The following is a 22,318-nucleotide window of genomic DNA, read 5'->3' on the forward strand; positions in this document are numbered from 1 at the left end:
GGTTATATACAAGGATACTGAGTCAATGTGCGGGGGGTACAGGTTAGTCGAGGTAATTTGTAAAGTGACTATGCAAGAAGACTCAAGGCTGTAATCGCTTCCAAAGGTGCTTCAACATAGGTATTCAGACCATTTACTCAGTACTATGTAAATGTCGTATTTCAGTTTTTTTATTTGTAATACATTTGCAAACATTTCTAAAAACCTGTTTTTGCTTTGTCATTATGGGGTATTGTGTGTAAATTGACGAGGAAAAACATCAATTGAATCCATTTTAGAATAAGGCTGTAAGGTAACAAAATGTGGAAAAAGTCAAGGGGTCTGAATACTTTCTGATTGCACTGTACATATCATGTACATATGAAAACACATGCCAATACTTCAGCGTTGTTGTGATAGGTTAAACAAAATCTGTCATTTGAAGGCACAACCACACACACACACACCTCTTTCCCTGTGACCCTCAGCCATATCCTGTCCAACCAGGAAATACTTTTCCCCCGCCCAACCCCAGACTGTTCTCAGAATAACCTGTGGTCTAATTTTACCCTCCTCATCTCTCCATTGTGTTAGTCCGGAGACAAAGGAGAGACAGCCAAGGTATGTTGTTTGAACCTTACATAATCAAACAGACTTTTTGTTGCTGTTTGGACATTCAATTGTGTAACAACTTGTTGACCCTAAAATCCCCCATATCCTCTGTGTTGCATAAGTCAGATCCTTCATATGTTGTATAGTGCAAATATAGTTGTTTAACATGGTTGCTTTTGCCACCGTGGTGTCTGGTCTCCATGGTGGCAGCAGTGGGACTGTTGCGGTAAACATGGACGCTGTTTACAATGTGCATTTTAACGAGTGTTCATCTAATTACCCAGCTAGGACAATTAAAAGGGGTGCTGCAACTCTAATTAACATATATATTGGATCAAGAGCCAATTACACTCATGAAGCTGTAATGCTGAGGTAATCTCTGAGGCGTACTGTGTGTGTCTGTGTGTGTGTGTGTGTGTGGTTGCATTTGCGTATCTGTGCACGAGTCTTTTTCTCTCGTGCGCACACGCGTGCGGATGTGCGTTTTGATTTTGCGTGCCTGTACGGTGTGTGTGTGTGTGTGTGTGTGTGTGTGTGTGTGTGTGTGTGTGTGTGTGTGTGTGTGTGTGTGTGTATCCACATGTATCTCTGTGTATGTGTGTGTATGCGTGTATGCATGTGCGTGAAAACAAACAGGAAACCGGGCCTTTCCACAGAGTCTTTACCCTGTACAGCGTCTCTGGGTCCTGCATCTGTATCAGCTAGAAGGGAGTGTGGGTGTGGTGCAGTGCAATGGTCAGCTCTACACTCCTGCCTGTCTACAGCTGCGCTGTAATTAATGCAAGTCCCTCAGTGGGACTGTGTCTCTGGAAAGGAAAACCCTTGGCCTGCAGTTGACTAAACTCCCGGCCCAACTATCCCTCTTCTCTGTCCCTCATCAGAGCCTCTCAAATGGCTGATCCCATTAGCTCCAGTGACTCCCCCTCTCTTGGATCTGGTGCAAGTAGAGACGTGTCATAACTGGATTTAAAGTTTGGGGAGAAACTGGTCGTTGGGAAACTGGTCGGAGTGTCCGTGTGATTGGGGAGAGACAGGAAAGGCATGAGAGGATGGCTGGCTGCCAGGACCGAGGAGGGAGGGGAGGGGATGCTCAGAGGCGGCAGCTGTACTCTGGGAGTGGGATGCATGCCGAGAGAGAGAGAGAGGCTTCCAGTTTTCACATCCACCCCTGTCCTTCTCCGTGTCCCTCTCCAGCCAATTAGAGCGCAACCCTGCCTGTCCTCCTCCCAAACAGCCAATTGGAGGGGCTGTCTGAATTGACAGGCGCAGCCCCTTGCCCTTGAGAGGGGGAGTTATATTGTAAAACCTGCTGTAATGTTGTAATGGTCACTCCACACTCTTGGGAAAAAGGGTTCCAAAAGGGTTCTGCGGATGTCCCCATAGGAGAACCCGTTTTGGTTCCAGGTAAAACTATTTTGGGTTCCATGTAGACCCTCTGTGAAAGTGGATCTACAGGGATCCTGAAATGGTTCTACCTGGGACCAAAAGGGGCTTCTTCAAAGGGTTATTTTATGAGGACAGCCGAAGAACCCTTTTTGGTTCTAGATCGCCAGACTCGCGTTTAATACTGTGTTATATCACCGTCATCACTCTACTTTGCATTTGTTTTATGTTATTTACCTGAAGTATACATATGGACAAGAGCCACAATTGAATGAGAATTGGGACCCTAAATGTTTATTGGTATTTGTTCTGTAAAATAGGAGAAAGCGATAGTTGTTGCTGATCATATTTTACAACATTCCCTAATGGAGAGCAGGAGGAAAGTTAGACTGAGACAGAGATCAGAGACAGAGAAAGGAACAGGAGAGAGTGTAAGAGAAAGAAAGCGATTGGAGAGAGAGAGAGATAGGTAGAGAGATAAAAAAAATAGAGCTAATGATCAAAATCCAGGAGAGTGCCCATATGTTCCACCCCAAAGCCCTCTGACCGACAGAGAGATGAACGTAGAGTACCCTCAGCCAGCTGGTTCTGGGGCTCTGTTCACAAACAGAGCCCCAGGAAAGCAACACAATTAGACCCAACCAAATTAGACCCAACCAAATTACCAGAAAACAAATAATTTTTTGGGGGGAGAGAAGGCTATGTGCCCCATGCCAACAAAATGAGGTGAAAGATATTATCATATTAGAGACATGTTTCCCACAGATCACACAGACCCATAAAGGATTTGAAAACAAACCAAACATTGATAAACTCCCATATCACAGCAGCAAAATGTGTGACCCGTTGCCATGAAAACAGGGCAACCAGTGGAGCACAAACAACAATTGTGAACACAACCAATATTTATCTGTTTACTTATCTTAACTATTTGCACATTGATAAAACTTGGCTAATAATACATCTTTTGGAACGTCTTCATCCTTTTGAAACCTTGATGAGTGCGATGTTTACTGACATTCTTTTCTATTTGTTGGTTAATGTTGTTTTTGGTTTCTTCTCACTTTTGTTTCTTGTTTATGTCACTTGCTTTGGCCATGTAAACATATGTTTCCCATGCCAATAAAGCCCCTTGAATTGAGGCAGGCAGGCAGGCAGGCAGGCAGGCAGGCAGGCAGGCAGGCAGGCAGGCAGGCAGGCAGGCAGGCAGGCAGGCAGACAGGCAGACAGGCAGACAGGCAGACAGGCAGACAGGCAGACAGACAGACAGACAGACAGACAGACAGACAGACAGACAGACAGACAGACAGACAGACAGACAGAGCTCCAGTCTAACAGGCTGGGATGGAAAGGGGTGGCCCGGCAGTCATTGTGCTACAACGGTCAAAGTGATCGTTGATGATTAGCAGCGGAATTATTCCTCTTTATGCAAGCTGACATAAAAAGCATTCCGCACGACCTGACCTGAGCAGGCTCACAAAAGAGGGCTGTGCCACTGGACACACACACACACACACACACACAGACACGGACAGACAGATACACACAGGTATTCTGCTCATCACGTCGACAGCTCAACGCTCACGGTCTCCCTCCGCAGCAGTGGGAAGGAAATCAGTGGCCGACACCGAGACGAAGGAAATCAGCCCCACAACTCTGAGACCTCTTCAACCAATACACCTGATGATTCATTCTGATTGGGTACAGGATGGTATTTGATCCCGAACCAGATTTCCGACGGCAATGAAGATTGTATAGCGTGTGCGCGCACACACAGACACACACACACAGACACACACACACACACACACACACACAGATAGATAGACAGCACTGGGTTTGGCATTAGCTCTATCAATATCTGAATTGCTGTGGAGTGACATCTTTTCTGCAGTAACATTTTCATCTTGTAATTGTGTTCTGTTCAGTAACTACAGGGATAGATTTAGCCCAGTCGTTTGGGGGAGTTCTGACTGTAAAGCACATGTACCTTTTGTAATGTTCTCTCCACTAAACCAGAAATGGAAGGTTCAGTTATGCATGACAAGCGAGAGTTGTATCTCTCTTCCACATCGGAACAAGGCATGATGATTGAATCGTTTCCCCTTTTGAATCCCTGCATCATCCTTTTAGATGTTTCCGTCTGGCACGCTTTGCACAATCTAGACGGAATCACATCTGAACATGCGTCCCCCCCTCAGAACGCCTGACGAGGACCAAAACCAATGGAAGTGGCATCTGTATTTAGCATAAATCAGTCGAACTAAAGTGGTGAAACCATTTGAGCAAAGACATAAGGGATCTGTTGAAAACGGCTTTTGAGAGTTAAACGCTACTGTAGGTGTGCACTGTTGCACGGCTAGGCATGTTAGCATGGTCATGGGATAAGCTGGATCTGAATTCATGGGTTCTACCTTCCCGCCACGTCGGATAATGCAAAGCACTCCAAACCGTAGGCTCACTGCAGGTGCTGATAGGGACAGATAGGAAGCTATACTGCAAAACCAAGAACCAGATTAAAAAGGGTTTATCATCTGGAGCAGATGGATTTGACTGAAATTGACCTTATTGATGTGTGCTGCAAGCTACGAGAAACTGAGCAAGTGTAAACTGTAAAAGCACACTCATTGAAGCACAACTGTTTACTCACAATCGTACGCACACGCACACACACACACACACACACACACACAAAAAATATATACAAACATACACACACATTGAAACAAACACACGCACACACATTGAAACATACAACACACACGCACACACACTGGAACACACACACTACAGTGTATGTGGCTGGCTGCTGCGCTGTGCTACTATGTGAGTTGTGCAGAGAGAGACAGAGAGTGGGCATTTGTGTCTGTGCTTGGCAGAGTTTAGCTGTAGGATCAGAAAGGGCCCATGGCAGCACTGTCACAGCAGGAGGCAGAGAGGAAGTGCAGCAGAGAGATAGAGAAACAAAAGAAAGTAAAGCAGAGGGATGGAAACAACCTATAAGGAAGTGGTAGCAGTGTCATATATTCCAGAAGAGGATGTTGGGCAGAAAGAGAAAGAGAAATCGAATCAACTTGTCTACCTGACTCTGTTGGTGCCTTGTGATGCATGTGGGTAGTTCTCTGGCTCTGTACAAGGACGATTTAGGAAGAGACACACAGAGCAGTGCGCAGCCTACTCACAAGTGCATCGATGACACAAGCACAGGGAAAACGCAACAAGCACAAACGTGACAAGCGAAAACAAATGATCTGAGGATAGCTAGCTAGCATAAAGTCATGATGAACTCGCCAGTAGTTAGTTAGACTCGATTGGCTTGCGTGCTAGCAAGCTAGCTACCTGTATGGATGAATATTTCCCCCAAAATCGAGCAAGTTTAAATACCAGGAATAATTCATATTTATTCAGAGTGTGCCGGGAAATACCGCATAAATCAGAAGTGTCCATTTAAAGTGTTTAAAACCAAGATATGGTCACTGTGCCAGGTTTCTCCCAAGTAAGACTGTTGCCGCGCCACATTGCCGGCTTGGCTGTGCCACTATGTAAAGATTTCACAGCAAGTGAAACTGATATTTAGTAATGACAGAGTAACTTTGATCGCATTTTAACATCTTGACCATGTTCTGTTATAATATCCACCCTGCACAGCCAGAAGAGGTCTGGCCACCCCTCATAGCCTGGTTCCTCTCTAGGTTTCTTCCTAGGTTTTTGGCCTTTCTAGGGAGTTTTTCCTAGGGAGTTTTTCCTAGCCACCGTGCTTCTTTCACATGCATTGCTTGCTGTTTGGGGTTTTAGGCTGGGTTTCTGTACAGCACTTTGAGATATCAGCTGATGTACGAAGGGCTATATAAATACATTTGATTTGATTTGATCGCCAACGACATTGTTGTGAATTGCGAAACAGGCCGTTCATAAATTCCAGAGCTTTATCGTGTTCCTCACTTAATTCAGCGCATTTCAGCTGTAGGCATAGGCTATCTCAACGCAGAGCTCAGAATGCACAAAGCACACCCCGAATAGGCTATAGCGTTTGCTGAATCATACAAACGTTGTAACGCCAGTCAAACTAAAGTCAAGTGACCAAAGTTGCTACCATTGTTAGATGACCTCCCAACGAATGACAGAATATCTCCTATTTGGCAAAAATCTAGTTGATTATAATACAGATAGCAGATCAGCTCATGAATAACGGGGAGATGAAGAGAGGGAATTGTTTAAATGTATCTTAACAGGGACCCAAAAAATATCCATATCTACTCTCATACCGTTTGTTGAGCACACCGAAGCTCTCACGCGCAGCGATACGAGACAGCTCAGAGAAGCAGGAGAAGTGTTACGGATGTTATATGTTAAAAGTATGTTGACATGCACAGGCGAGAGGTGCTTTGATAATGCAGCCTATGGATTATAGAATGAAGTTAGGAATGTTCATGCGAGTCAGGATTGGGACGATAGGAAAATAGCCTTTTATATAAGGCTATACAAAACATTATGGACACCTGCTCTTTCCGTGACAGAGACTAACCAGGTGAATCCAGTTGAAAGCTATGATCCCTTATTGATGTCACTTGTTAACTCCACTTCAATCAGTGTAAATGAAGGGTTAAAGAAGGATTTTTAAGCCTTGAGACAATTGAGACATGGATTGTGTACGTGTGGCATTTAGAACGTGAATGGGCAAGGCAAAAGATTGAAGTGCCTTTGAACGGGGTATGGTAGTAGGTACCAGACGCACCGGTTTGTGTCAAGAACTGCAACGCTGCTGGGTTTTTCAAACTCAACAGTTTCCCATGTGTATCAAGAATGGTCCACCACCCAAAGGACATCCAGACACCTTGACACAACTGTGGGGAAACATTGGAGTCAACATGAGCCAGCATCTTTGTGGAATGCTTTCGAGTCCATATATGAGCAAATGAATAAATGAGCTACCACTTCCTGTTGTTCAGCCAGAGATCAATTAACCAAATATATAGACCGAGATTCATTGAAACAAAATCACATTGATTGATTATCAGACAAGTCACAGGCTTTTGGCCGGGAGTAGGACAGGCTGAAGAGCAAAATCCACTTTTATAACATGCTAGCAAAATGTTCTCGTCTGCTAATATACAGTATAAGCAAACTAAAATAAAGATGATCGTTAGCACTCACATCAATTTAGCTAACATTTCCCCGGAATAAACAGAAATCGGACATTGATTGATTTATCTAGACGAGTCCCCCACACTTGTCTCAAAACAGCGCGATGGCACTTTCCGAATAAAAAAGGTGCTGAAATTATAATCTAGGTGAACACACACGACTATTGCTTTAAATTAGTATAACAGTTGGACGTGGTTTTGTTACTTTCAATATAGGCAAGAATTTGATACATGCCTACTTTAATCCAATATTTTCATAATTCAGTTGATCATAACTAACGTGAGTTTTCCTCTCTCTGCGCTTATTCTAGACCCAATGGCTGTTTCTCGTCTACTCACTCCACTACGTTGTTCTCAATACCAGTTTAAATCACTATAGCTAACTGCGTTCTACAAATCTGCCTTTTTTTCGGGTTGGGGCTCATTTAATTTCTGTGATGTCAGATGAGGCCTGGGCTCGGACTTCAGCTCACCGAGCTTGGGTCGGACTGGGATCGAATGTTCAGTTCTGATGAGAACTCTAAACTGCATTCTGGTCTCGTGTGCAGTCCGGCATTGTCAATTATGCGTGTGCTTTGAATTGATGGCGACTTTGTGTGAAGTAAATACACTAAGCTAAAGGCTTCCATGCGACAACCCGTTTGGGTAATGTGCCATTTTATTTTTTGCCAATCTGCTGCTATGCATGTTGTGTATTTTGTGGAATTGCATTAGTGCTACATTGTTATGAATAAAAAGAAACCATTCTGGGGAATGTGAAGAGCGGTCCCTCTACAGTCCGGTGTTAATCCCTTGCTACCGGTATGCTAGCTTTCCGTTAGCTAGTTTCCACTAGCTAGCATCTAACAGCAGGAGAAACAAAAAAATAGTGTTGTGAATTGGGCACAGAGCTATGCTCTGCCCCTACCAGATCTGCGAGAAGGTTCTAGCAAGTGTTACCCCTCTGTCCTTTGACTGTTGATGGATGTGGATGTCCGGTTCAGGTCCCAGGCTCCCAATGACTGTCATGATTTACAAGTTCATTGCAATTTGCTCTTTAGTGCCATCTGTTCAGTGTCTGATGGAGCAGACCCAGAAGGTCTGGACACTCATTTCAACACCCCAGGACGGTCCATTTACTCTGTTCTGGGACAAAATTCTGCAACCCCCCCAATAGCAAGCAATGTAATAGCTGTCACTGCAAACTAAGAGCTGGGCGGCAGGCCGAACGCGCGGAGCTGCTAATGGCAGAGCAGTAGGTAACTGAACAGCTTGTTTTGAACAATACATTTCTCAAACAGTAAAATGTACTCAAATTAACCACACTTTTATGGACATTGTAAACATAATCCTTGAATTTTATTATATGTATTTTGTTGAATAAAAATTAAAAAATCGCTATTAGGGCACCGCCCCTGATGCCCTCATGGACGGGCCACCTCTGTCACAGAGGTTCATGTGACAACATGACTCACTGGCTACTGCCATTGAAACTAAAAGGTAGAGGGGAGGGCCAGACAGTCGTGGTCAAAAGACTCTCCACCATGGACACCGTGGACTGATATGAGTGATAACACAGCACCACTCACTGGCCAAGGCCAGCAAAAACAAGCTTAAAGCAGAATAGAAACCAATAGTAATTCACTCTAGTTTCCTTTTTTATAGATATTTATATACTGTATATATATGTGAGCCTACATCACAACTGCATCACACCTACCCACACCCACATGCTCACACCCCAAACTCCAGCTCCTGCATCACTCTCCGCCACATGGCCTCAAACTGCACCATTTTGTTTCACTCCTTCGCCCACGCACCCTCAATATTTAGATCATAAAGCACCTGCACATCCACACTGGTTTCCATTGTGCAAGATTGAAAAATCTCCACACCTCCCTAATGTGTTGGATATAAGAGGAGAGGCATGGAGTATGCCACTGTTTTGTCCTTAAACAATCCCAAAAGCACACTCACACATGCATCATATTGATGCGACGCTGCTGCTCAAAGAGAATCGAACATACCACTACCACTCTAGGACAGAACTAGTACACTCTGTTGATTAAATACAGAGTCGGAGTGATTTAGTCCTGCAGTGGCTTTTCTTCAGAGACTTTTAATCACTGCAGACGTCACTTATTAAAGTATTGATGTTTAGATACAGGAGGCCTTTGAGTTATTTGTTGTTTTTGGCTCCTGGGGATTTGAGACTCGGCTCAGATTGTTTTCCGAAAGTACTTTTACTGTGATTCTATAGACACTGCGCACGCACACACACACACACACACACACACACACACACACACACACACACACACACACACACACACACACACACACACACACACACACACACACACACACACACACACACACACACACACACACACACACAGTATGGGGCTTGAGAATGTACCATCTCAGGTCAATGCCTTTTCCTTCCCCTCATCTTCTCTACTTTACCGCATTTTCCCAAATCAAAGTTCTGATAAAGGGAACATTTTGCGTTACATTTTCAAAAGTTAATTGTTGCTCCAGGCGTCGAGATTAAACAACGCAGTGATGTGAAAAAGTTGGACTCTGATGAACAAAGTGTTTCTCCTCCAATTCGTTACTCTGGCAGATGAGCCGATGATAGTGGATGTAAATATTAAAGATGCTATGGCAGATTACCCTGCTGCTGGATCTAGATCTGGGTTGCTGCTGGATCCGGATCGGGTTGCTGCTGGATCTAGATCTGGGTTGCTGCTGGATCTAGATCTGGGTTGCTGCTGGATCTAGATCTGGGTTGCTGCTGGATCTAGATCTGGGTTGCTGCTGGATCTAGATCTGGGTTGCTGCTGGATCTAGATCTGGGTTGCTGCTGGATCTAGATCTGGGTTGCTGCTGGATCTAGATCTGGGTTGCTGCTGGATCTAGATCTGGGTTGCTGCTGGATCTAGATCTGGGTTGATGCTGGATCTTTTTAAACTGCCAATCAATGGCTTCAGTACACAGAAAGGAGCACAAAGGAAACAATTCAACAATTTGTGCAGTTTAAATTGGTGGGAAAGTTTATGTCTGTCTGTGGTGTGGTGTGGGAGGATACCATTTGGTTGTTCTGTAGATTTGGATGGTGTGTGTGTGTGTGTGTGTGTGTGTGTGTGTGTGTGTGTGTGTGTGTGTGTGTGTGTGTGTGTGTGTGTGTGTGTGTGTGTGTGTGCGTGCGTGCGCTTAGTGACTGTGTAAGGATGTCAGAAGATTATTCAGTGGGATCCACGTGGGTTCAGACGTGAGTCGCCATTCGATATGTGTTTCTGTAATTCCAGCACACTGGTGATCTTTATGTCTCCACATACTAAATAAATCTGTCCATTAAATTGACATTTCAGTTTCCATAGACCTTCATCAGGTTTTGTCTGTCTGTGTTTTCCAGGCGGAGGGAGAGGACAGCCTGAAGAGGATGCAGCTGATGGAATTGGCCATCCTCAACGGCACCTACCGAGACGCCAACATCAAGTCACGTAAGGATGACATCACCGCTCCCCCTCCCTCTCCCTGGGGGGGGGCAGGCTCTGACTGACACAGTAGAACAGCCCTTTGTGTGTCCGGGAGCTCATGGGTGTAATTCAAGCTGCTCCTTTTCTCTCACAACAAGTGAAGAGTGTTGTGTGGTGCCATGCAGAGGGTGCTTTTGGCTTGCCACGTTCAGCATTCACCTCAGTGCATTTTCCTATTGGGTGGCACTCGGTCGAGTCGAGTTCTTTGAAGGAGGAAGAGAGGAGGTCTGGCTATGACTGGGCGTCCATTTTGTGTCGCTGAGAGAGATGCGTGCGTCATTCCAATCACATGGTGTTTGTCCTAAACAAATCCCAGCCAGCACTTCTGTGCCAGATTCTAACTCAATACTGGAGATGAATGGAGGCAAGCCTTGAATACCTCTCTCACATAGTGCTAAATGCTGTGTAGTGGAAGCTAAGGCCAGTGTGTCCAACAGTTTGCTTATGTAGCTTGTTCTCCTATTCCTGACTTATCTGATATGCTTTGAGTGTGTCCTATGATATGTGTGATAGATGCTAACTTCTGTTTTGTCTCCTCCTTTTTCTCCCTCCTCTCTTCCCCTCTCTGTCTCTCCACACATCCCTCTCTTCTCCTCATCCTCCTGTGCTTCCCCGCTCACTCCAGCTGCCCTCGCCTTCTCTTTTGCAGCGAACGCCCAGGCGCCCCGCATCATCACCGGCCCCGCCCCCATGCCCCAGAATGCCCTGCGCACGCCCACCCCGGCCGGCCCCACCCTAATGCCCCTGATCCGACAGATCCAGACCTGCATGCCCAACGGCTCGCCCCACCCGGGCGTCATGACCCAGGGTCCCGAGTCGGGCCTCATATACGCGTCGCCGTACGATTACCCCTACACGCTGGCCCCTGCCACCTCCATCCTGGAGTACCCCATCGACTCCAGCGGGGTGCTAGGTAAGAATCCGTGCCCCTGCGATTGCCCCGCAGCCCCCCACCAACACTACCACCCCCACGGCCAGTGGAACCCCGCCCCCACGCTGATCCTGCGCCACACCTCCTAAATAATCCCTCCCCACCCAGTCAGCAACAGAAAAAAACATTCCAGCTCTTTACTGCATCTTTCTTTTCACTGTCACGAGACACTTCTCTCATCTAAAAAGCCCTTTAAGTAATGTGTGCATAAATAAATAGGCTGTTAAGTGCTCCACTGGCTCGATGTGAATTATAAGAGGGAGCTGTTTTATTTTGGAAAAGGTCCTTACCCTCCTCTCTCCCGGTCCCCGCATACACACGCGGCCCTATAGCTTTGAAAAAGCCACTTTAGAAAATCAGATTAGAAATATCATATTACCAACACAACGTGACTCCATTAAGAATGCTCCCAAAGGCACAGTGTAAACCTGAACTGCTATCAATACATCAAAATGCCAACAGCAGCTTGTCCAATTGGGTTGAGCACATTCTAAATAGTCAGTCTGTACCGTGTCAGCCAGTAGCAACCAGTTTTCTGCCCAGTGCAGTGGACCAAGCCTCCAACTGTGTGTCTGGGTGAAGGGGGAGGGGAGGGGGGGAGGGGGGGGGTCGAGGAGCAGCGGAGCCCAGCGAAGATTTCACCCTGTCTCTCTCTCTTGTGTAACCAATACAGCGTCCTCAAAGGCCGAAGAGCTGCCCCTCTACCTGGGGTTTCAGACCTGTCACTTTCCCATCACTGTGCAGCGAGGAGAGCCCTCCAACCGGCCTCCCTTTTAAAGAAACACCCCCTTCCCTCCCTCCTTCCCTCCATCCCCTCACACAGCACACACACACACACCTCCTCCTCCCCCCCTCCCTCCCTCCCTCCCCGCCACCACACGTTGGACTGGTCAAGGATCGGCCCTCTCTGAACAACCACAAGCCACATGGGGAAGCCTCAGCCCTTCCTCTTTTAACGTCTGTTCAAAGTGGCGTGTGTGTTACTGATCAACCCTTTTTGATTTTCCTGTCCTGATGATGATGATGATGATGATGATGATATATCTGTGTATGATGATGAGGGAGAATAAGCACTGAGCCCTGAGCTGGAGCACTGAGCACTGAGCACTGAGCTGGAGACCCTCCCTTGGGGGTGTGGCTCTGGGGCATCGGGAGGGGTAACATGAGGTCAGGGGTCAGCGGAGGTCGGGACAGAGGGGTTACAGAGCCAAGGGAGTGGTGGGGTGTGTTGGCGACGAGGCACCTGCAGTTAAAGCATCTACTGCAGGCTTGACAGGCTTTATTCACAAAGGGATTTTAGGACTTTCTGTCCCCACACTGACAGTCTTTACTTCACTCTTATCATAATATTCACCGAGTTATTCTTTCAGCTCAAGTGTAACCACTCGAAACAACAGTCAGTGAGTGAACAACATGGCCCTTTTTGTATAGCGCTTTTTTTGTATCGACTCAAAAGGAATGTCCTAAAATGGCTTTGGGAATAGGGCCTGGCGTGTGATGCTTCTCAAAGGACCGCCAGACACTCCCGGCACTAATTCCCCGTCCCCTTCCTTTATTCTATAGGTGTGGCTTTCCCCCACGAAAGGCTAAAAGAATTTCAAGGATCCTTACTGAGCCCCTTATTCGATCTAAGTGTTAACACACAGACACTTTTGTTTCACAGCGGCCTTTTAGTATATCGAACCATGAGTCAGGCCTAAAGCAGTACAGACAGACAGACAGACAGATAGATAGATAGATAGAAAGACAGACAGACAGACAGACAGACAGACAGACAGACAGACAGACAGACAGACAGACAGACAGACAGACAGACAGACAGACAGACAGACAGACAGACAGACAGACAGACAGACAGACAGACAGACAGACCCCCTCACTACTGATGTTTACACTGGCCAAACCTCCCCAAAGAGGCACAGCTCTTTATACCATGCATTATGTGTGTGTGTGTGTATGTGCATCCTGTACACGCACATCCACACATGTATATGTTGTTTCACTGACTGCTATGTCTGGGCTTGAGAATCTATACAAATACTGTCTCGCTTTACTAATCACTTAATTCATTGCCTTTTTTTTCATTTTTTTTTAATAAGAGATGTTACTTTTTTTATTACTGCAAATGTGCCTAAAAGCTTTCGTCTCTGGGCTTTAACCAGAGAGGGAGTGATCAGTATTATATTTCCAACAAATAACTAGAGAGATGCACTTCCTGATGCTCAACCTGAGATTATGTGACTAGTAAAGCTCCCCTCTGTGTGTGTGTGTGTGTGTGTGTGTGTGTGTGTGTGTGTGTGTGTGTGTGTGTGTGTGTGTGTGTGTGTGTGTGTGTGCGTGCGTGCGTGCGTGCGTGCGTGCGTGCGTGCGTGCGTGCGTGCGTGCGTGAATGCATAAATGCCTAATGTCAGCGAATCTGTAGCAAGGACTCGAGGCTACTCCATTGTCATGGATGTTACTAAAGTCCAATATGTCTCCTTGTTGCGACAAAACATATGAGTATAATTTGTGCCTTAACATGTATTTCTAATGATTTTTCTTAATTTTTGTTAGATCTTTGGTCATATATAAGCCTTGATGATATGATGAATTGAATTGATGGAAACGGTGAAGGAGGAAATGACCTAATCCTTGTTTTGGTCATGTTGTTGCAATCCGAGCAGGTGCAGTGACTACTAAAGTTCGAAGGCACGAACTGCGGGTCCATCCTTACCAAAGGATAGTGACCGCAGACAGAGGTTAGTTTAGCGCCTATGCTTTTGTGTTTTATTGCTCATGCCTGCTCACTGTTGGTCCTGATCTGTTTTGCAATATGTACAAATTGTTAAGCTAGTCGTCCCAGTTTGTGATGTGATGCAACATACTGCACCCCCTTCCTAGTCTTGGCCTCTGAGAACGGTGATTTAGGTGATTCTGAGGAATAGTGACCACAACACAGTAGGATAATGATGCTTTTGCTATCTAGGTAGAGACACAAACACGCATACCTGCATTTATAAAACAAACTACTCCACTCCATTATTTCGATGACTTTATGAACCTGACATGATGTTGATGACAAATAATGGACTATACCCCTTCTAAAAGAAAGAAGATACAATTACCTGTGTTTTAGTTTCTCCCTCTGTTGAACGAGAAGGTTGCAATTTTATGCACTTAAGTCTTCAACTCCTTATTAAGTGGATAATGTTACATTATAATTGATCAAGTATGTCCATTTGTATTTATTTGTTTGCGGAAATTACTTTTTGGCGAATCTGACCCATTTAATTGTCAAAGACAACACAAAAGTGGGTGTAAACCTGTCATATCCTGTTTGTTTTTTTTCACTGTCTAACTGGACTGCAGTAGCTTCCCATTTTTACTACAGTAATTTAGAAACAAAATTAAAATGTTTATTTAGCGTCAAAAGTCTCAACAGCGGCCTTATGAGTAGAGAGGGGTGGACACGTGGTGGGGCTTTAGACTGGAAATAGCTTATTCTGCAGATAGGTAAACCAACGCAACTGCCAAACCCTTTACTCTCTGAAGTCTACCCATTTCCTGCCCTCTTTATTTAAGTCCATGCAGAACTTTTCCTACCCTCACTGAATATTGAGAATAATTGAGGAAGTTATTCGAGAAGAAACCATGTGTGAAGTTACACAGGCAACTAGGAATTTGCAGGCTCTGTAGTCTACAGTGTTTTCTCTTGTTCATCCTTAGACCTCAGTGCTTCATACAACAAGTGTGCCTCGTACATACACAGACTGTGTATCATCACGTTTACATTTCATTACAGATAATTACTTGCACCTAATCAAGGAAACGGTTGCAATGTGCCAGGAGATTTGATGCCAATGCCAATTGAAAACAGCCGACAAGCAGTGTATTTATCAATAAGGCTACATTTTAGTACATACATTGAAATAGAACAATCCAGTGAAATTAAATGAAAGTTCAATAACCAATAAATGAATCACCTTTTTTTGCTGCTAAATGATATAGAACAATTAAAGAGAGAGTTCACCCAAATGACAAAATAACATATTGGTTTCTTTACCCTGTCAGCAGTCGGACAAGGTATGACACAGCAACACATGTTTTGGTTTAGTTTCCCTGGCACTGTTTCCACAATAATCCATTTTGTAATTTGGGTGAATTATCCCTTTAACATATAGCACTGTATGTTCGTCATGTACAGTCATAGCGTCGCACTTTATACGTTGTTGGACATTGCTTGAATCCTTATACTCTTAAAAAGAAAACATATTTATGCCTATCATCAACATGATCCATCACAGTAATGAGTCAGTGATATTCTTTACAAAAAAAGTTCAGATACACACGGTATATTATACAAACTGTATCTAAGGATATTCAGATTTCACTGTAGAGCAGCCTGTGAATTTCCTCTGAAAACATTACAGGCCGAATCTGCCCTAAAACAAATAAGTAATGTAAAAAAGAACCATAACATGGAGTTACTTAAGAAGTGCATATTATTACTAAAAGGTCAAAACTTAATCAACAGTAAAAAAAATCTGATAATGGTAACGGATAGGTAACACTGACATAATTAATGAGAAACCAACATCAGATTAAATTGCACAAAGGCCTGTATTTAATCTACCTCTTTCATTGGTTTGGCCCCATACTCTGATTAACAGTTTTACACCATTAAAAGTTTGGTCAACACTTTATCCAAACATTACGGTAATACAATATAATATGATTGACATTTGTGTATCAGTGCGGTTCGGATGTTGAACCATGAGGCAGGTGGATTGAACGCAGGCCAACCAGTCAAACCTGTGTGTTTAGAGGCAGGCTGTCTCTGATGGAGGCAGGGGAGGAGGCAGATGTAAAATGGCATCTGAAATGTGGGTTTCTTTATCAGCTCATGTTGGCAAAGATGTTGAACAGTCTCAGTATAGTGTCAAATAAGTACATCAATTGGGTCTAGAGATTTATACAGTATATTCTGATTTAGATTTTCCTCCGGACATTTTACAGTGCATTTGAAAGTGTTTCCAACAGCTCCCAACGATACACAGTTTTCTCAAACTCTTAGTATACAGTAAGATTTACAGTCTCTTGTCAATCTGGTGAAGAAGCCACACCTTTCTGTTCTCTTTACATCTGTTGCATTTTGCTTCGTTTGAAAAGAGAGACTACGCCACAGAACTTATTTTGCACTGAATGATTTTAAAAAGTAAAAAGCATTTTTTTTTTAATCTCTTCTGCTCCAGTCAGAAGGGCAGTCATGTTTAAAAAGTGAAAACTACGACAAACCTCAGACGATGAAATGAGTAAATGAATACATGTATGATCTAAGCTGAAGAAGTCTTAAACGGACCACTGTGGAGTGGACAGAGAATTCTAGGGTCCACTTTAAGGATGAGAAATTGCCAGAGTATGAATGCATTTATTGAGAAGAAAGAAAATCACCGTGAGACATTTTTTTATGTTTTACTGTAAGCTTCTTTTTATTTGTTGTTGTTGCAAAGAAAATAGTATATACTTGTGGCTTCTTGAAATATATATATAAATATATATATTAAAAATATAAAGCAGGAATGTATATGAAATGTCAGATTTTACTTGTATTTTGCAAAGAAATAGCAAGGATTATTCTAGAGGGCTATTTGTAGGAAAGACACATAGCAGCTTTATAGAACCACTTTAGAAAATGTCCTATATTTTTGAATATATTTTAGGGCTTTATACAAAAGACAGGACCTTTTCAGTGTTTATATGCAAGTGCATTTTATATTATGTGTCCTGTGAATTGTCTATTGTCCCCTAAGCTGAGGGTACCGGCTGAAGTGACAGCTTTAGCATGCTCACAGCTTAAACTTCCATGGCTAGTGTGCTATTCTAGAAATACCATGTAGTGTTGCTTTGTATCATTAAAAGGCAAAGATTTTCATGTTTGTTGTAAATAGAAAACATACTTTAAAAAGGCAATAAAAAATTATATTGAGTAAAAAAAAACTATACACACTGTTTTGGCCCTAAATTATTTTGTCCACAATGATGTGGTCTTCTTGAATTTCTCATTGTATCCTCTCTAAATTCATTTATTCTATAACAATAAGACATTAATATTCATTTCCATCACTACTAGCCACTTGACTCTTGAACCTCTGATGGGCTCTAATGACTATTAACAGTCAGTTAACAATAACTTTACTGACTGTTGTCCAAGACTATTCCTTCCTCCATCTCATTTTGATCTTTCCCTCTGCCTTGATTTACTGTCGATTCACTTGACTGCTACTAACAGTTAGACATACTGTTATTGTCTTATTTAAATTTCCTCCTTTCTAACATTTGAGCGACGGGGGGGGGGCTGTCGTTCATATTATGTAAAATCATGCTTTCATGATTTTATGACACTGTATTAAAATAGATGAGTTATTCCTAAATTATTGGATTCAATCAACCCACCATATGAATTGTCCTGTATCTATACTAACAAAAGAATGCATTCCTTTTTTTTCTCCTTTTTTTTTACACAACGTTCTCGCTCCAGCGCTCTGGCTTTGGTCAAAGGTGTTGTGAAAGATATGGAAACACATTGTGACACGTGTAAGTTGGTCAGTCCCGGTTATGGAGAAATCGTATGGTGGGTTGAATGGATGCAAGGTATAGCTCTGATTGGTTAAGTCATATTGTCATCCTGCTGTCACTAGCCGAGACTAATCTCCTCTCAATCTTTGTTCTTTCCTTTCCTTTTTGTTTCTCTCCTTTATTATTTTTCTCTCCTTTCTGTTTGTTTGTTTCCTAACCCTCCCCCCAGCCGCCACTGGCAACTAACCCCTGACCTTCTGACCTCTGAACTCTTCACACATGATGACCTGGCCATTGCCTGCCCGCAGATCAGTTCTCCGGTAGAAAGAAAGAACACATAAAGCAGCCTTGGCTCGTTACAGTCAGTCATGGCACAGCTTCTCATCAGCCGAATAATGGACACACTATAATGGCTTGGCGGGCCACTCCTGCCTGCCCTGTCTGCTTAATAGGGGGACTGACCCTGGCTCTAGACCTGCACTGAATCATTGTTAAGCAATAAGGTCTGAAATGCCCCCTCTGAGCATCCCTGAACGAGTCCCCAGCCAGGCAACTTCCAAACACACCACACCATACTCTAAAACACCCTGGTAACGGCTGGTCGCCTCATCCGGACTGAAGATGAAGAAGGCGGCCCCTCCCACCCCTCCGACCGCCCAAATCCACCGTACGCATGTCGCCCAGGTGACTTTCCCACTGTCATGGTAACGTAGCTGGCTCTGAATGTATAGCAGCGCGGTGAGGCCTTCCGAGCAGAGTGCATGCACCTCTGTCTCTCTGTCTCTGTCTCTGTCTCTGTCTCTGTCTCTCTCTCTCTCTCTCTCTCTCTCTCTCTCTCTCTCTCTCTCTCTCTCTCTCTCTCTCTCTGTGTCCACCCATCTATCCTTGCCAACTGATTACCCCTCTCCCCTTCACTGACTCTCTATGAAATCCTGGTTCTGTTATGAAATGGAAATTGAGGGGGGTTCATTTTAGCAGGACTTGAAGAGAGACTAGGGGTCAAACAAAGAGTATCAAGCGTATAGAAGGTAAAGTACCTGTCCCGTTACCTGGCATTGTTGTTGTTTTTCTACCATGAAGGAAGATCTTGCAGTCAACTGTTTTTTTTAGGATGTAAAAGCCATGCTTGCCTATCTGCTGTACAAATGTATTTAAATTGTAGATACATGTGTAAAAATGGGGGAGAGAACACCTATGTAAAGAAAATAGACACTTTTATTATACATGGGTGCTCATGGCAAAGAGAAATATCTATTTTTCAAAAACATAGTCTTTTATATCTTCATGTATTGTAAAGAGAAATTAAAAATTAAACCCTTTATGTCATGAAAACAATCCTGTTTTCTTTCTGTGGATGGAGAGGTGAAGACCAAAACAACCTTTCATTTGATTTCGGGGTTGAGCATTTAACTGAAGTGGAAAAACAACAAAGTGCCTTATTATGGTTTCTGATATCTGAATGTGTCATCATCAGCCTTTAAGCTGCAGGCCAGGTCAGTACACACAGTCTGTCAGCCACAGAAAGGCCCTTAGACGGAGTCAGTCACCTCAGCCTTGTTACACTAGTCAGACACAGTAGGTCTCCTTCCACCATCATTTAAGTGTGACTCTAGGTAGAGATACACAAGTCATTTTTGGTGGTTCCATAGAGTAGTAATATCAGTAGTATATCGGTAATATACCAATAGTGTCAGAGTCTAGGGCATTAGACCCTTTGGTACAATGTCCTATCAATGTCCTAAAACAGGGATCATCAACTAGATTCAGCCACGGGACAATTTCTTTTGAAGTGCATGGTCAGGGGGCTGGAACATAACTACAAATCATTTGTAGACTGCGAATTGACCACAAGAAGCCCAAACAGAAATGATATTTGACTAAAACATAATCATTTCAAACCTTGCTCACGTTTATATATGATCACAAATATCACTCTATTATGCGTGGTAATACTTTGGAAGAGATGTCCAAAATTAAAATCAGCTGATTTCCCTATGTTTTAACAGTCTTGGGGGGGGGGGGGGCAATTAAAATCCCCTGTGGGCCAAATTCAGCCCGCGGGCTGCCAGTTGGGTAACCCTGTCCTAAAGGGACAAATATATGATAAAACAGAGCTGTAACATGTCCAATTCGTGTCTGAGATTGGCCTTATAGTATATCACCGTGACGCTTCTGAGACTCCGATTGTCCTTGTCTGTTGAGGAGGAGCCTCAGAGTTCCCCAATTATTATTTCCAGTAGTATGCTACTCATGGCAGTTCCTAGGTTTTACAAACAAGGACATCTTGATATGCATCATCTTTACTGTTAGTAGTGTTAGAAGTGTCATTCTGGACTGCCTTAAGTAGGAGTTGTCATTGGCATAGACATCCCACTACCCGTGGAGCTGACATCCCACATCCCTCTACCATGATGTATCTCTCTACCACCTATCCCATTAGATGAGAACGTGTCTGTTTCTGCCCTCCTGATTTACTTCCTATAAAGGAGTATTGGGTCTGTAGTCTTACTGCTGACTCGACACGCGCTGTGTTAATTGGAGGTGAAGGGTTTATGTGATTGTGGCAGCTAGTGATTGACTGTAAAGCCTGTGTGTACTTCCTGGTCTGCACCAAAAGATCGCTCCACATCCCCCTCTTTATTTACTATGCAACAGAAAGGCCTCTGGTGGTGTATGAAGAGTTTCTGTGTCTCAGATTGTCTTCATGTGTGCCATTCCTTTTCAGTTACAGTATTTACGTTTACGAAATGATTCTGTAGTGCAATTGCATATTATTATAATCAGTTATAAATTATGAATACGTATGGATTCTCAATCATTATTATGATTATGATACGTGTTATTGTCATTGTTATCAGAAGACATTGTTATTTAAGATAATGGATTGACTTTGAAGCGAGGCAAATATGAATATTTTACATATAATTGTATTGGCGATAAAAGAATGGTAGCAAACAAATGGTTTCATTGGTTGTGAGTGAAGATACATCAGAACCAATAAAGAATGGCATCCCATCCCTTAGTAATGTTACTGTTATGCTATTATCAGAGGTTTTTTATTTGTGCCATTTTGACAGCATTATTCTTGACCTGGTGTTTTTTTTTCCTGAGTGTGCAAATCAAGCGTGTTATACTGAAGGACCCCATGCTGTCAAACAACTGATCCTGTTAGCATTTACTCCATGGATGGTGTGCGACCATACCCAAATGATTTCCTATGAGAAAACAATATGTGTATTTGCAGCCATTGTTACAAGTTTATAATGTATTTTTCTATCTTATTTTATATGTGTGTGAGAAAAAAAATGTTAAATGACTTACATAAACGACAAAAGAAGCTACGGTATTTGTTTGATTTGAGATTCTTTGTAGTTTATTAAATCTGTTTTTTCCTAATCCTGGTCCTGGGGAACCAAAGAGGTGCACACCTGATTCCTCTAACGATCAACTCATCATAAAACCTTGGATTAGTGGAATCAGGTGTCTAGTGCTAGGGCAAAAACAAATATGTGCACCCCTTTGGGCCCCCAGGACCAGGATTAAGAAACACTGCATTAAATTGACTCCTTGACAAAGTCTTATCTCTATTACTGATTCAGATCATTTAACTTTTTCCTTTCCTCCCGTGTTTTGTTGTGACGTGTTAGAGTTAGCCAGTATTATTTAATAAATGATTCCAAACAGACGTATTAATGAAGAATATCTGTTTTATTACCATTCTGAGGGCACTGCATCATTAAAGAAACAGAGGCTATAGGAGTTATTATATACTGGGTGGTTCGAGCACTGAATGCTGATCGGCTGACAGCTGTGGTATACCACGGATACGGCAAAACATTTATTAGTACTGCTCTAATTACGTAGGTAACCAGTTTATAATAGCAATAAGGCACCTCAGAGGTTTGTGGTATATGGCCAGTATACCACGGCTAAGGACTGTGTCCAGGCACTCTGCGTTGCGTCGTGCTTAAGAACAGCCCTTAGCCGTGGTATATTGGCCATATACCACACCTCCTCTAGTCATTGCTTAATTATCATGCATCTGTATAATGTAGTGGTAGTTTGCAGCTATGAAGTGTTAGGTGACACATGAACCATATCTATGAAGGAATATAGCCTCTTAGTCCATTGGGCCATTTGATTCAATCAAACATAGCAGATGCTTATTTTATAAGCATGTTGTTCTCTTAATA

General features: G+C 43.3%; 1 protein-coding gene across 4 annotated transcripts in view; it reads left to right on the plus strand.

The window, feature by feature from the left end:
* The window catches only part of LOC106576737 (protein quaking), an 89,921-nt gene extending 68,111 nt beyond the window's left edge, over nt 1–21,810 (plus strand). Inside the window, exons 5-8 of one of the 4 annotated variants that reach the window (XM_014154100.2) lie at nt 10,516–10,603; nt 11,265–11,552; nt 14,234–14,308; nt 18,355–21,810. In XM_014154100.2, the coding sequence (XP_014009575.1) occupies nt 10,516–10,603; nt 11,265–11,552; nt 14,234–14,308; nt 18,355–18,371 (468 nt within the window). In that variant the 3' untranslated portion in view covers nt 18,372–21,810. Of the gene's footprint in view, nt 1–10,515; nt 10,604–11,264; nt 17,552–18,354 lie in introns of those variants that run through there. The other 3 variants (XR_006760324.1, XM_014154099.2, XM_014154097.2) reach the window with 3 other exon arrangements.
* Nucleotides 21,811–22,318: the final 508 nt, after the last annotated feature.

Source organism: Salmo salar, chromosome ssa18 (genome assembly GCF_905237065.1).
Source record: "Salmo salar chromosome ssa18, Ssal_v3.1, whole genome shotgun sequence".
NCBI lineage: Eukaryota > Metazoa > Chordata > Actinopteri > Salmoniformes > Salmonidae > Salmo > Salmo salar.